This window comes from Rutidosis leptorrhynchoides, chromosome 4, assembly GCF_046630445.1.
Source record: "Rutidosis leptorrhynchoides isolate AG116_Rl617_1_P2 chromosome 4, CSIRO_AGI_Rlap_v1, whole genome shotgun sequence".
Classification (NCBI taxonomy): Eukaryota; Viridiplantae; Streptophyta; class Magnoliopsida; order Asterales; family Asteraceae; genus Rutidosis; species Rutidosis leptorrhynchoides.
The window spans coordinates 420254490-420270478 of NC_092336.1; the positions used below are offsets into that span (position 1 = coordinate 420254490).

At 33.9% G+C, this 15989-nt stretch overlaps 2 protein-coding genes across 3 annotated transcripts; one reads left to right on the forward strand and one right to left on the reverse strand.

Annotated features, from left to right (window-relative positions):
• Positions 1 to 341: 341 nt before the first annotated feature.
• Positions 342 to 4246, reverse strand: LOC139844213 (binding partner of ACD11 1-like). The gene is made up of 8 exons (XM_071834434.1): positions 4119 to 4246; positions 3896 to 3999; positions 3535 to 3610; positions 2867 to 2930; positions 2714 to 2784; positions 1769 to 2106; positions 1538 to 1661; positions 342 to 574 (listed from the first exon to the last, which is right to left on the reverse strand). The coding sequence occupies exons 1-8, from the start codon at positions 4122 to 4124 to the stop codon at positions 554 to 556; spliced, it is 804 nt and encodes a 267-aa protein (XP_071690535.1). The 5' UTR covers positions 4125 to 4246; the 3' UTR covers positions 342 to 553.
• Positions 4247 to 7525: 3279 nt separating this feature from the next.
• LOC139844214 (uncharacterized) lies at positions 7526 to 14414 on the forward strand. Of its 2 annotated transcripts, none has more exons than XM_071834436.1 (11): positions 7526 to 9079; positions 10316 to 10405; positions 10488 to 10724; positions 12052 to 12276; positions 12417 to 12741; positions 13011 to 13069; positions 13161 to 13234; positions 13373 to 13428; positions 13511 to 13551; positions 13640 to 13698; positions 13951 to 14414. In XM_071834436.1, exons 1-10 carry the CDS (start codon positions 7814 to 7816, stop codon positions 13685 to 13687), a joined length of 2421 nt encoding a protein of 806 aa, XP_071690537.1. In that variant the 5' UTR covers positions 7526 to 7813; the 3' UTR covers positions 13688 to 13698; positions 13951 to 14414. The 2 variants fall into 2 exon arrangements, with proteins under 2 accessions (XP_071690537.1, XP_071690536.1); XM_071834435.1 differs by having other exon boundaries at positions 12987 to 13069; positions 13951 to 14413.
• Positions 14415 to 15989: the final 1575 nt, after the last annotated feature.

Here is a 15989-nt window from a genome sequence, read left to right on the forward strand (position 1 = left end):
CTTATTTTGTTTGGCTCATTTGACATGATACACAACCATATCAACCCATCCAGACGCAAATGGGTTGAAATAACCACATCTAACAAAATTGCTCAACATCAAACCAAAATAACTCAATTGTCAACATCCATGTCTTCCTCCTAAAGACAGAAGAAAGACGAACATTGCAATCGACCGACGAAGAAATATGGAGCTAAAACGGGAGGAAGAACATGCTAGCATGGGTTTCACATAACATTCAATTTAAAACCTGGAGACCCAAAAAACTTCAAAGGTGATATTGTTACAGTGATTGTATGCAATTAAAAAATGTACATTCTTTTCAACAATTTTGACCACAAAACAAAATTTCGAATTCCTTAGTGTTTTTACAAACTTTGAACATGAAGAGGCTTACAGGAGAACAAATATAAATATAAATACAATGATAATAAATTAATCAATGAATCACGAAACTGACTAGAGATGCCCATGGCAACAGAGGAACATCGAGATATCTCACAATCTGATTGACTGAAGGCGATAGAATTGAACTTCGGTCCAAGGGTGGTGGTCATGTCATTATACCAGAATCCTGCATAATCAGAAGCTATTATTCACAAGGTTGAAAAAGACGCGAGACAGACACGAGTCAGTCAGGACCTTGAAAGGTCGAATCGGTCAAGACGGGGTCGAGTTTTGACTGACGTTGACTGACACTAGAGCAAGACCACACAAAAAGGCAACTTTTGACTGACGTTGACCGACCTTTTTCCCGACTTTGACCACTTTTAGCCTTGACTGACTAATAAGACAGTTTTAGGTGAAACGGGATGGGCTAGTCACCAAACCGCCGCAACAACCATCGCAACGGTCACCGCACCGTCGTTTGCAACCATGATTATGCATATATAAAGACAAATATTTAACAAGATTCAAAAAAATTTTGAACACTCATATTGCTTATCTTTTCAAAGGAATACGTCGTTTGGCAAGAGGAAAAGTTATAAAGTTTAATATGTCAAGTTAAATGGTTCTGGTAGCATTTACATTTTGATTTTCATCGTTTGTTGAAAGTCGCTCATGCTCATATCTTACAAGGAGAAGCCAAGTTTCATCTTTCAAATAGTAGTTGGCTCATATTATTCTAGAGAAAGTGGTATAAAAATCTTGGTCAAAATTGGATAGATTAGAAGTGATCTAAAGTGTATTTAAAAGCTACAACCTCTTGAATCACTTCCTTTAATAAATCAATTTAAATAAAATCACATTAGTATATATAACTATAGCTTCTCTAATCATGTACTTTACACTAAAAATTAAAATACATACATTAATTACTTAAAAGAATACTATAAAATAGAAGGAAAAAAAAAAACTGAAATTGTTTACAGGTCGACCCGCCCTAGCCCATTTTAGTCGTGTGGAGTATTAACAATTAGACTACTTACCCGAACACACTCTAGAGATGTAACCCATTCTACCCAAATGGCCAACTTCAGTCTAAGGGCGAAAGGGAATACCAAATAAACGATAAACGACTAATACATTTGTTTACCTTTGTCGTTAGATTCGACACTGCCAAGTTCCATTTGTGTCTAGTTTTTGTGCCTGCCACTTGCCCAACTTTCGCCACTTTACCAAAAGCACCATTTAACCAAGTTGCTCCAGCCGTCACATATCTAAACAAATCACACAACACACTATTATAACTTTCTAAATCAACAATCATTTTTGTATGTTTCCAACTAGATCCTATTTCAATATTTTAGTTCATGTGAAATGAAACCTGCTTGATTTGACAGCTGATCCTGTATTGTTTAATTTCTTCTCAGCTGCGAGTAACGCTGCCATTGTTTTGTCAGAAACTTGAAGCCTTTGATCAACGGACTTAACTTTTTGATTCACGACAGAGATCCCAACGTTAAACTTTTCTGTTAGACCAACTTTCTTATCTAACGAAATCACTCGTGCAGATGCATTGGCTCTTAGTTGATGTTTCTCGTCAAATGCTTTAGCTTTATTCATCGCGTCTTGCCCAATGGCCGAACCTTTTGCCAAGACACTTGAAACAACAACTTGTGCTTTATTAGCATATATTCTACTACGAGGAGATGCACCGTTGGCCTGTTAACATGTGGAAAGAGTTCAAAATTTGGAAGTATATAATGTTGTAAAAATGGAAACATTATGAAGTCGAATACTGGACTGTATATAAGATATCTTGTGTACTGAAAATGTAACTTTAGCTCCTTTATCGGCCGGAATAGTAACCATACTGCTTATGAATGGTTAAATAAGATTTGTCCTTATATCAGACTGATCAAAATGAAAAACCTAGCTATAAGGGGAACGGGTCAAAAATTGTATAGGAAGTCGTCCAAATAAATTTTTAACGCATACAATTAACTTCCATTTACGAAACTTTGGATTGTTATTTCAATACTACTCCGTAATATAATATTTTTATCAAAATTAATGCTTTTTTGCTTGTTTCTAAAAGGTTTATATTTATATTCTGTAATACTATGACAGAAAAATGTTTTGGGTCAAGCAAAAACGTCTTGGCCCATTTTGACACTTGAACAGTACTGAAATTGCCATGTTTTAACGAGAACCCATTTTGACACATCACCTAATCTGCCCCACGACCATATAGACATCTCAAAAAGGGAATAGTCAGATTATTTTGGGAGGGAGTAACACTTTCATTGTCTCACGAGTACTCTCCTACCTCACTATATGAGAAAGAACTTTGTCGAGACATGCTCCCGGCATTATTAACTTCACAAACTTCCTGCATTTAGTGTATGACGAGATAAGTTTCAATTACGAAAGGTGAAAGTAGTTATATATATAAATATAATGAATAACAAACATACCTCCTCAGGGGTTGGTACATAATTGTCAACTTGGGTAATTTTAACAACCTGATCCACTAGTGTCGCTCCCTGTAAAACAATACACATAATACACAACTTGATACTTCAATAAGAATGTAAGTTACATCGATCTTTTTAACAATAATATTAGATAAAATATGGATTCGACCCGCTTATTAGCATGTTTAAAACACAAAGAACTCTTTAATAGTTTATAGTGGATAGTGCATATACGTTAAATAATTAAAAAAATTATGGATGCTAAATGCACATTGTTAACTACTGTAATATAAATTCGTTTACCTTCAACTACTCATATACTTATACTATAACCTTATCATTACCGGTAGCTTATTCCATTCTATAAATGCAATAAGCAATCTTCAAGTATTGGATAACTACTGTATTGCTTATGACATAAAGTAAAAAAAACACTTTTGGGATTACATATTTGAAAGTACTTTTTAAAGTGTTTATTTCAAATATTATAATGAGATAAATACATTTCCAAAAGAGTGTTTGGTAGTGTTTTTCTAATGTCCAAATAAGTGATAATCACTCAAAATATATGCAATTACTAACAGCTCCTAATAATAAATAAATGTAAATGTAATTATATAAACATAGATATAGATAATAGATATAATACTATTAATATAAACTGAATAATTACCGAAAGTGATAATGCAATTTCAAGTGCTTTTTGATCCTTAAAGGTCACATATGCAATCTTGTTTCTTTCAGAATCACTACATTCAAATATTCAAATAAATTAATAAATAAAAACATCAAATGCAATACAATTGAATAAAAATATAACTATAAATTAATAATAATAATTAATAATAATAATAATAATAATAATAATAATAATAATAATAATAATTAATAATAATAATAATAATAATAATAATAATAATAATAATAATAATTATTATTATTATTATTATTATTATTATTATTATTATTATTATTATTATTATTTAATAATAATAATAATTATTATTATTATTATTATTATTAATAAAACTAACCGGCAGATCTGAATGTGCTGAATTTCACCACAAAAAGAGAAAAACTCATGAATTTCTCTGTGAGTTGCTAGATCTGAAAGTTGTCCTAGTTGAACTGTTGTTGACTGTAATAAATTCATGAATTCGGTAAGCTACATTATTAGTATAAAATAATTAGTAATAAACTGAGATTAAATAATAGTATGATTTAGGAATTAGGATGAAATTAGAGTACGGAAAGAACCTGCATTCTGGATGTGGTGAATGTCTGTTGAATCAGTGAAAATGAATTCAGGTGATTTGTTTGTGGAGATTGAGGAAGAATGTAAATGTAATCAGGCCATTAAAGTGCTTTTATGTGGTTATGATTATAAAATCAGCATGCTTGGCTTTATATGGCTGGCAATATCTCAAGACATATTTATGGGAATTTTTTATTAAACATAATCATAACCTACAAATTATAGATTATAATAAACAAATTTGTTGGTTTATTACGGAGTATAAGTTTGTAGTTTCCTAGCTATTATTGGTGCTTTGGTTTAGGCTTGGTTCTTTAGGTTTGTTTGTGGATCGTGTTGTGATTTGGTTGGTTTCGGCTCGTCTCAAAATAACTGTTGTTACTTTGTTTTTGTTGTCTAAGTTTGGTTGTGTTTTCTTTGAGTGGGACATTGTTCAAGTCGGTTATTGTATCAAGTTTCTTTGAAAAATTCTTCCACTTTTAGTGAAAGAGCTAAGTTTAATATAAGTTTTTAGTTTTTTTTTTTTTTTACTACAGAAATAGAGTTTACCGTCAAAATGCCCAAGAAAAAAAAATTGTGCTACATATCGAAAAAAATAAAATTGCAAAATTGCTCACACAAGACACAAAATTGTTTGCTTTCGGGTTGATTTTTCGATCATGATTGAAAGTTTTCGGTCGTGACCGGAAATTTCTCGGTCGTTACCCCAAAATTTTTGTTTATGCCCATTTCCAAGAGATTTGCGAGTAGGCAACTAGGGCCAAAAGTTGATTACGCACATTTGCAAGTGATTTCGTATGACATGATTATCGAATAAAAGTAAATAAGATTTTATGATATTTAGTAAATATTTTCGGATAACGTTACAACAATATAAATATAATGATCAACAAACATTTATTATTATTTTTATCTCACTTTCAACAGAAAATCTCATTAAAATGAATGATGTGTTTATGATGTTCAATCTTTACCAGGGGATATCTAAAATGGTTGTTGTCATCTAAAGCAACTAACATCACCTTACATGTACAATATGTTTGAAGAGCTTTCTATCAATTGTTTTATATCATACATTCATTATGTATATTCATATGACGTTCGCTAATTCTATTGGACATTGAAATCTAATCGTTATTCAAATTCAATGTTATGCGTTCTTATTGAGACGTAACAAAAGTCAATAATGCATTCGGCTTCCCACATGAAAGCTAGCAATTTTGATTTTTAGTTTTGATCATATGAATTGGAGTGTAGACTCCCGTCTTACATGCCACATTGACCTCCGCATGAACGTAGTGATGCAAATAGTTGTTCAACCGCCATTATAGACATCTGCATTGCTACTAAAAGTATCATGCATTGTCATCCTAAAAGTTGTGTGAAGAATAAAGTTTTTCGTAGTAGCATGACGAGTCGTGGAAGTGAATGAATTTGATGACGTTCTTGTTAAAGAGGCCATTATGATGTTTTGGTTCATAAATGGTATTAGATTTGAAGTCGTCATTGTTAATAAGATGCAATGGAAACCTTAATGGACCCACTACCTGTCGGAATGTTTCTTATCAAAAAATTTTGTTTTCTTAACTTCAACTATAACGGTTGTATTATTATAATGTACCTCGAAGTAAATTGATGTATTAAATGAGCATCTGCTATGTACATTTATTTTGAATATATGGAATAAAAGTATCGTTATATTATCTCGAACACCAAGTTACAAGGCAAAAATGATGGTGTAAAACCAGTCGCAAACGTGTAAACCTTTCAAAGTGAAGGTAGCGATATAAATATCAAAGCCATACGCAAATCCCCTACGAACGGGCGTATCTAACTTTTGTCCCTCATCGTCTGGTCTCAAATCTCTTGCAAATGTACCTAATTGAAAATTTGTGAGTCGTGATCGAATATTTATGGTCGCGAACGAAAATTTCCCGTCATGCCCATAAACAAACGATTTACGTTTTGCGTGGGTAAATTTGCAAATTTTCTTTTAAGCAAAACGTTATGTAGAGGGGTGTCATTAACTTTCTTCGTTAAATGCCAACGTGGCATGACACGTCACTTTTTTTCCACGTGGATCGGTTACCGTTCTTCATAAAAATTCGCCAAACACTAAATTATGATGAATTGAAACTTAAAATCAATGAGAATTCACCAACAATGAATCGACGAACTAAATGATGAACACCAAAAATTAAATTCGAAATCTAGGAAGTTTTATAAATCGATTTCTTCATGAAAGTTGCTCTAAATCCTTCCATTAACACTCTAAAATCATCTTCTTCATCCGAAACAACACATAGACGTCGAATTTGATCAAGAACACTGCGTTTGACTTTTTATCCGAAAATTTGACCAAAAAATTCGGATTCGATTCAACGAATTTGATCTTCAAAATTTGCAGACACGATCACTAGCTGAAAATGAAGAACTCTGCAATTTTACTTCCCTCGATTTCGTTCCGAATCGATCCCGAGGCCAAATTTTGTTTACTTTTCGCATAATGATGAACACAAATCGAATTGCATCGAATTTTTTGTTCTTTACTGGATTTGATGACGAACTTAGCTTAGGATTAGTGTACGGATCATGAATGTAACATCAATTTGTGATGAGAAACAAGAATGAACGAATTCGATTTTTTAGCTCATAAATGTATGGGTACACTAGCAGATTAGCTCATAATAAAGAAATATTATGGTCAATGTGCAAGTGTGTAACTGGTCCACGTGTAAAAAAAGTGACGTGTCATGCCACAGTGGCGTTTAACGAAGAAAGTTAACGACACCCATTTTTTTGTTTAACTTTTGAAAAAAGTTTTTTATTTTATATTCGAATCAAATAGGTTAGCTAGAATATGAAAACCATGAAAATATATTACCTTTTAATGTAATTATTTGTTCTTTTTTTAACCTACTTATTTGTTGAAGGTTAATTCAAAAGCAATCTCTCTATGCATATAATATTGAGCGGAGTACTTTTTCTATTATTAGGTTATTTCATTCTTGTAAAGAATTGTTTATATCTCATCTTTACGATAAGTTTTGTGGTTGTGGTTGTTTTTTTTTTTGGCAAATAACTTAATAACATTATAATAGATCCGAAAATCAACAAGTACAACCGATACAAATAATCCAAAACGAGATCTAGCCAAACGAAAACAAACTTAACAAAACCGCCTCACCGATAGTGAGAACACGTTCATCTAGGAAGTAAAAACAAGGCTAGAACTATAACATATGGACGCAAAGTTACGACTATAACATATGGTTGTGGTTGTGCTTGTGGTGGTGGTTGTTGTTTGTTACTCTATTCTTCAAAAGTAAACGATACACAAAAAGCTTTAAATAGTTTAATAGTGCATAAAAAACCGTCTGTTAATTTTAATTCTCCGTTTTGATATTTTGTTGGTCATCTCATCTCGTATTCAACACTCGGCTGTTTATCAATCGCGTAAGTCAAAATAAACACACACCGTAATCCACACCCTAATTGCCACCGTTAAATCACCAATTTTTCACCACAAGATCCAATTGATGTTCAGTTTCGCCGCATATTCATCCGCCGTTACTTTCTAAATTCACAATTGCTACAGAATACATATCCTCCGAAAACCACCGCACAAAAGCTCCGGCGATCGACAATACATCATTTGCTATAGAAATTGAAACTTAGAGGAATCAATTCCAATAGAATGAAAACCTTCGGTGTAGGAACAGAACGAAATGGATTTGAATCGGCGAAGATTGATCAAGCCCTAGGTAACAAAACCCTAGCTGATAAAATTGAGAATGTAGGCGTTAAAACTCCGGTGGTTGTAGAAGAACCTGTGAAGAAGAAGAAGGTGAGAATTGTGAAGAAGATTGTGAAGAAAAAAATAATTAAAAAGGTACCGAAGCGATTGTTAGTTGTACCTAATTGTAATGATTTAGAAAAAAATGTAACTGCTAATAATGATAATACTATTATGGAAATTGAAGAAACAAATAAGGACGGTATTGATGAGTTAAAGGTGAAGGATAGTGATCAGAATCGAATTGAATTGAAGGATGATGATCAGAAGCAAATTGAGTTGAAGGATAGTGATGAGAATCGAATCGAATTGAAGGATGATGATCAGAAGGTATTTGAGTTGGGGGATAGTGATACAAAGGGAATTGAAGTGCAGGATACTGATAAGAAGCAAATTGGATCGGGATATAGTGATAATAAGGGAGTTGAATTGAAAGATAGTGATCATGATCAAATTGAAGAGGAGGTTAGTGATCAGAAGTGGATGGAGTTGCAAGATTATAATCAGAATGGAATTGAATTGCAGGATAGTGATCAAAATGAATCTGCATTGCAGGATATGGATCGGAAGAGTGATGAAATGGAGGATAGTGATGGAAATCGAATTGAAATGTGCATTCGTGATGAGAAACGGGTTGAAATGCTGGACAGTGATCAAAATCGAAATGATTTGCCGAATAGTGATCAAAATCAGATTGAATTGCAGGATAATGATCTTCAACGAAATGAACCAAAGGATGGTGATCAGATTGGAATTAGTTTGAAGGATAGTGATGAGAAGCAAGCTGAATTTCTGGACAGTGAACATGATAATAACACTATGGATGTAGAAGAGCATGAAGGTGAGGAGGGTGTGAAGGATCTGGTAGTGAATAGTCAAAATGAAGGTTTAAAATCACAAGAAGTTGAAAGTAAGAAAACAGAGGTGAGTAGAGAAACGATAGTATCATGGTGGCGTATGAAGCAAAGGACGAAGATTTTCATCCACGGGTTAAATAAGGAGACAGTGGAAGATGATATTAGAAAAGTGTTTGAAAACTTTGGTGAGATTGTTGAAGTGAAAATGATAAGAAACCTCAGATCAGGGAAGAGTAGGGGGTTTGGCTTTATCAGGTATGCTTTAGCAGAACATGCTAACCTGGCTCTGACTAGATACCGCAATATTCAGGTAACTCTACTTTGTCGACTTATCTGCTTGTAGATTGTTTATAACTGTTTTGTACAATCAGCATCTGGTTTGAAGTATCTGCACATAACTAGATTAAAAAAGACCAAAAGACCACAAACTACTCTTCTTAAATAATAACATTCCGGAATATGATGCGATGCGTTAATTTGTCAGTTGGTGTAATCAGTATATATATACTCTACTATTTAGATAACAAGTTTTTTAAAAATGGGAATCGCTTTGTGTTTGTATTCTATTTCGTGATATAATTGTAATTTTATAAGAGTCAAATGCCCGGTATGGGCTTTAGTTATATTACATTGTTTTTAGGTTTAGTACGTATGGGTGTTCAGTATGAGTTACTAATTACTGCTGTCAGGCTTTAGGGAAGTTATCTGCGTGCAGTTTATTATTTCTCGTACAAAGTTCAACCAGGCCTTGCTTTCTTGTTCCCGATTATTCGTAAATGTGAAAATGAACTGAGCAGATTATGAGTGTGGCTAATAATGTATATGAGCGATATGAGTGAAGTGTCTGAAATGTATTGAACATTATAACTATTCAATTGTAATCCAACTTCAGAAGTTACCATAGTATCTATCAAACTTTTTTTTATGTCCTGGGTATGTATCATGTTACTTTTCCCCGTAACTATATTTCTTGATGATGTGGCCAGCCTTATAATTTTCCACATCATTAAATCCACCATTTTACTACTCCTAAGAGAGTAAGAGGTCAGATCTGCAACAACAATAATTGAAATTTTTTTATACGTATAAAAGAATTCTAATGTTATGATACATAAATTTTAAAATTGTCTAAAGTTTAATACATTTTCAGACACCTGGCCCTATTTATAATGAAGGAAGACAACATACTTTATCTAGTTATTAGTATTGAAAAAATGATCAATTGCATTGATTACATGAATGCAGGACTAATATGAAGCAACTTAAATGTTAGTGTTTTTGTTAACTTCATAGTGTAGCTCTTTTAGTTTTTACAAATATTCTGAATTATTCAGACAATAAGGTATACTCAATTTAATATCCTTAACTATTTTCTGCTCTGTTGTTCAAAATTTTAAGCAAATATTATGTGAAGCTCTTATATTGTTTTGAATTGGTGGCCTTAGTAATGCATTTTGCTGCTATTAAGATTATAGAGTAGAAATATAGACTTACTTTGGTTTAATACCATATATTTTGTTTTATGGTTTCTGAAATACAACTACAGATCTGTGGAAGCATGTGTCACACAGCTGCTGTTGAAGGATATGATACTATCTTACTCAATTATATTGATAAGAAGTGGAACAATGAAAATGTAAGCCATAGATTGATTATTGATCTTTTGTAACTTCTCAGCCATAGCAAGATATAATTGAATATAATTATCTGTTGGGCAGGTCCTCACGTTATTACAGGAACTTGATATCAAGAATATAGATGAAGTAACAGTTGCACCTGACCCTCAGAACACTCAGCTAAATGGTGGTTTTGCATTTCTTGAATTTGAAACGAGGAGGGATGCTCAACTGGCTTACCAGAAACTTCAAAAGAAAGACATTTTTGGGAAAAATTCTAAAATAAAAGTTTCATGGGCCGAGTCATTGACTGATCCAGTTGAAGAAGAGATGCAAAATGTATGTAATTTATCATCTTTTAGCTGTCTTTATTTTTGATTCTTCATTTTCTCACGGAAGTTGGAGTCAAAGTAGCTTACTTATAGGCTAGGTTGCAAGACTTGCAACTTGGGGAGTACTAGGTCGGGACTTTGTAGGGAGTAATCGGAAACTCGGGGATTAACCGGGGAGCTCAATCGGATTTGACATTTTTATACATTTAAATAATAAATTTCAAAATTATATGTGTAAGTATAGAATAAAAACATAAACATAAATATTAACATTAACATAATTGTCTAAAAACATAAACCATCACAAGATATAGCCAGTGGTTGAGGTCCTGAGTTTCTTGCAAGAGATCTCAGGTTTGAATCTTGTCTAGGACGAATATTTTCTGGTGGCCAGGGAAGTGTTTCGGGAAGGGTTGGAAACATCCATGGAGTAATCCTGTTGCGTATATTAGAGTATTATGTCGGATTACTCGTCCTCTAGGTAGCCCAAACAGGGAAAAACCTTCTACCTTTTTACCATTTTTGTCTAATAACATAAATATAATCGTTATTTGTCCTAAATTCTATAATTCTAGTTTAAATTCATACTATCATGTTGACCAATTTTGACTTTGACCAACAAATCCGATTTTGAACCATTAACCTACGTTGACTGATTAATTAAACAGTTTTTTTTAAAAATCGGATCGGTTTGTACTCAAAAGGGAGTAATCGAGGTTTTTTTGCAATGTGCTTGTAGGGGGTGTTAGGATTTACATTTTGAACCGATAAGTTAAATATGTCTTGAAGTGACAATAATCTATCTTCTAATGTTTTATTAACAACTGTTTCTGATTATGGGTCACATAATCAAGTGTGGATAAGCCTTTTTCAATAAGCTGCAAGAGAACTATATGTCTAAAGGTTAAATGAGATTACTTATGTACTCGTCCTGTTCATTTGATTTGAAGCTCAGAACACGTGTCGCAAATAAAATAAAAAAAAAGAAAAGGAAATTTTCTTGGTCATGTTGTTTTTTTATCATTTATACTATAATAATTCAGTATTTGACAAACCCTTAAACAGTCAAACATATGATAATCAGATTATTAATAACATTAGCAGCACCTCCAAACATTATTGTTGACATCCTATTTTAACACAGGTTACTATGATTCTGATTGATTGATTGATTGATTGATTGATACCACATAATCACTTTTAAAGTACACATCCAAAGATCCCTTGATCAATTTTCTCATTTTGTGAACCTTTCCCGCTTTGATTCGAGTTTGGGTATAAGTTCCTCTTACAAAGAAATCTTCAGTCACTCAAGTTAAGGTTGCTTTGTGTAGGTCAAATCTGTTCATGCTCAAAATATACCTCCCTCTTGGGGCGAAAAGGAAGTAAAGGACCATTTTAAAATGTTTGGTGAAATCGAAAGCATTGCTCTTGCCAAAAATCTCCATTCAGCCAAACGGGACGACTTTGCATTCATCAATTACAAGACACATGAGGCTGCTCGTTCTTGTATAGAGGCATCAACTTGCAAAAAGTCAACCAACCAGTATGGACCCCAGGTATGTTATAGTTATCTGATCAATTTAATATCTGTTAGAGGTAGCAATCTCAACCTACTTATGTATGAATGCATTGATTTGGGCTAGTTTTTTAGTTTCATTTAGTATGTTAATGTGATTCACATACCTTGGATTTGTAGGCTCAAATGAAGGTTTCTTTTTCAAAAACAATACCAAAAGGTAAGTCAATCAAGACCATCTCAGAGGCTGCTGTTACTACGGTACCCAAAGTTTCTCAAAAGCCAAATCAATCAAGACCATATCAGAGTCAATACCAAAACACAATACAATCAAGACCCTCACAAGCATTGTTAAATGTTTACAAACCACAACAACCTAAAAACATGAATGTACCTAGTATTGGAAGACATAATAATGTTAGAGGATCTTCAACTACTGCTGAACTTGTACAGCTTCTAAGGGAGCAAGCATCATGGAAGCTTGATCAACCAAGTTCAACTGCAGGTTGTTAACAATTACACCACCATTTTTTTTTTTTTATCTTAAATGGGTCATATAAAAATTTTAATCGAAAGTGTACTGGGATGAAAGTAAGTCACCCAGCGTCTATTATTAATGCACATAACCTTTTTTAAATGATTTTGATTCTTTTTTAATCATTGATAGCACATTACATTTCAAAAAGGGTCAAATGTAATGTAACATTATTTAAAAATGTAATGTGTAACATTATTTTTAAATCTACTTAGGTGTTCATCCTTCATACTTTCCAGACATGAGTACTGTTCATCATCAAACCTCATCTAGAGGGGCGCAATTAATTCCAGAACTGGTAATTTTTATTACATACTGACACCACAAAAGTGATTATGGGGGGAAATCACATAGCACTCATGGTTGTGTACTGGAATTTACATATGCAGGGAAACAATTCATTATATCATGATCCCCGATACCACCAACCTCTTCGCCATATTCCTAGTGCTGCACAACCCAGGTTTGTTGCGTATTTCCTGATACATAGATTATTTCTTTAAGTCAATTGTTTGTACAAATTATATTCCTTTAAGTTACCTATATGTACAAATTATAATTCTGATGAGAAATGACGTTATATTTTTCTCGTTACAAGCAGACCAATAGCGACATCCTTCCCTCATTATGACCCGCCGCGTGCTCATTACATATCTGGTACAGTTTTAGTTAATTATCATACTTGTTTATGGCTGTATAGCCGGTTTGGATAATGATCTCCTAACGCTCTACTTAACAGGATCATTTAATGTGGTACAAGCTAATCCGAGGTACCTTCAGGTATGTTCGGTATGAAAACAATGATGAGAAAAAAAGAAAACCAAATTTTTTTATTTCAATAAAGTAATTTTCATACCTGCTTTTGCAGACAAGACACCAACCGACTTACCCTGGAAGTAATAACATATATCGGTGACTGCATGAGCTGTAAGTAACTTCCTTTCTTCAATTGTTTCACATATAAAATCATCAACAAATGCTCTTATGATCTGGGTCTCAAGGGGCTTTTTGACCTAATATTTCTATTTGAGTTTGTTTATAATAAATGAAGTGAACAAAAATGGTGTCTAATATTGGTTTTGTCTGTCAATATTTTTGGAGAACATTCGTCAGCAGGTGATAAATTTTATCATTTTCTTTGCGTTCGCTAAAACTTTCATTCGATGCATGATTGTACAGGACCTGTTAGCTACTAAGAAGACATCATCTGTGGACACCGTCATCCGTGGGGGCAAAAAATACGATATATGAATGCTTTTGTGGTTACATACTTGCATGTACTAACAGAATTAGCGTTACAAATTAGTTTTGCAGTGTTAGAAATTACATTTTCAGCCCTGCTTATTTTCATCTTGTTCGTTGAAAAGACATACATTTAACTTGTTATGCACAGTTTGTATATGTGTTAATTATGTGTAGTATACACATGGGATAAGTTGTGGGTTCGAGTCTATGAAAATAAACAAGTGAAGTTCGTATGTTTTGTTTTATGATCAAGCGTTGAATCATGTATGTGTTTTGAACTTACCTTGGGACTCAAACTCAAAGTAAATTATCAGAAAAGTAGTCTTTTTGGAGTTTGTGTCGACAAATCCTCAATTGATGCGATGGCTTGTTACTTCCGTTGTAAAGCGGGTTCTTTCCCATTTACGTACCTTGGTATCCCGGTTGGTGGTCAAATGAATAGATTAAAAAGTTGGGCCTCGGTCATTAGTAAATTTGAGAAACGGTTATCGGATTGGAAAGCACGTTCGATGTCATATGGTGGACGCTTGACTCTTGTGAAATCGGTGTTGAATAGTTTGCCGTTGTACTTCTTTTCACTTTTTCGTGCCCCTCAATGTGTGATCAAAAAACTCGAGAGTAAGTTCTTTTATTCCATGGGTCAAATGGGAGGATGTTATTCTTGATTATGGGGCGGGTGGGTTAAATTTGGATTCACTAAAAAATAAAAATTTGGCCTTAATCGGTAAGTGGTGGTGGCGGTTTAAAACCGAACCCGACTCCTGATGGGTTAAGGTCATCACGAGCATTTATGGCCCTTCCGGGGGTCTTGAGTATGGCTATCAATTACCTTTCTCTTCGTACAATTCTGTTTGGTCGACTATTCTTGCAACAGGTGAGCAGATCGAAGGTTTGGGGGTCAGTTTTAGGAGCTTATTTGCGCGTGTGATTGGAGATGGATCATACATTTCCTTTTGGGAAGACGTCTGGATTAGTGACAAGAAACTTAAGGAAAGATTCAAAAGAATTTCAAGACCGGATGTGAATCAAGCGGCAACTGTTCAAGATCGATTGTTTTGGTCCGGGGCAGAAACTATTCCGGTCTGGAATTGGGTCAGAGAACTAGCGGGTCGGGCAAGAGACGAACTAGCGAACCTGGTATCACTTCTAGGGTCGGTTAAAATGGACCCGAACAGGACGGATTCGTGGGAATGGGCCGGAAATAACAAAAAAACATTCACCACCAAAGATTTGACAAAACTTATCAATGAGAAAACTCTTTGTGCCGTACCAAATACCTTGAAGACTCTTAAAAATCAATTGGTCCCCAAAAAAAAGTGGAAGTGTTTATTTGGCGTGCTAGGAAAAGGCGACTACCGGTGAGAACCGAACTCGACAAATGTGGAATTGATCTAAACTCGGTCTGATGCCATCTTTGTGATAATGATGTTGAAACGGTATTGCACTCATTACTATCGTGCAAAAAGGCTGAGGAAATATGGGGCAAAATTTTCGCATGGTGGGGAATTGGATTCAATTCGAGTTATTCCCTTGACGAGATGCTTGAGGTAAGTGCGATGCAACAAGGAACAAACTCGGGAAAATTAATATGGCAAGCGGTGATATGGATAAGTTGTTATATCATTTGGAAAAATCGTAATCTTTTGATCTTCAAAAACAAAGGGTGGAGCTCTCCGAATGTATTCAACGAGATCCAAAACACATGCTTTGAGTGGATAGCAAAGAGGATCAAAGGAAAATTTCTCGAATGGCACAATTGGTTCCATAATCCTTCATGTTATCTTAGTTAGGTTGAGTCTATAATTGATGCTATCTAAGCATCTCCTTGTAAATTGTGTGAACTTGTGCGGCCTACTTGAACGATTATGTGCTTGTAGGCTCCTCTTGTAAATTTTTGCGACGTAAATAAAATTATTGCTTTTCAAAAAAAAAAAAAAGTTGTTAGCCATTAGGCCCCATTAGTCCATCACAAT

Excerpts from the sequence above, each read along its gene's own strand:
- LOC139844213 (XM_071834434.1), bottom strand. Across the intron at positions 3,611-3,895 it reads CAGCACATTCAGATCTGCCG|TGATTCTGAAAGAAACAAGA; the intron begins GTTAGTTTTATT and ends ATTTGAATGTAG. Across the intron at positions 2,785-2,866 it reads CAATTATGTACCAACCCCTG|AAATGCAGGAAGTTTGTGAA; the intron begins AGGAGGTATGTT and ends TCGTCATACACT.
- LOC139844214 (XM_071834435.1), top strand. The coding sequence starts at position 7,814 with ATGAAAACCTTCGGTGTAGGAACAGAACGAAATGGATTTGAATCGGCG. Across the intron at positions 9,080-10,315 it reads CTAGATACCGCAATATTCAG|ATCTGTGGAAGCATGTGTCA; the intron begins GTAACTCTACTT and ends ATACAACTACAG. Across the intron at positions 13,235-13,372 it reads CCTAGTGCTGCACAACCCAG|ACCAATAGCGACATCCTTCC; the intron begins GTTTGTTGCGTA and ends CGTTACAAGCAG.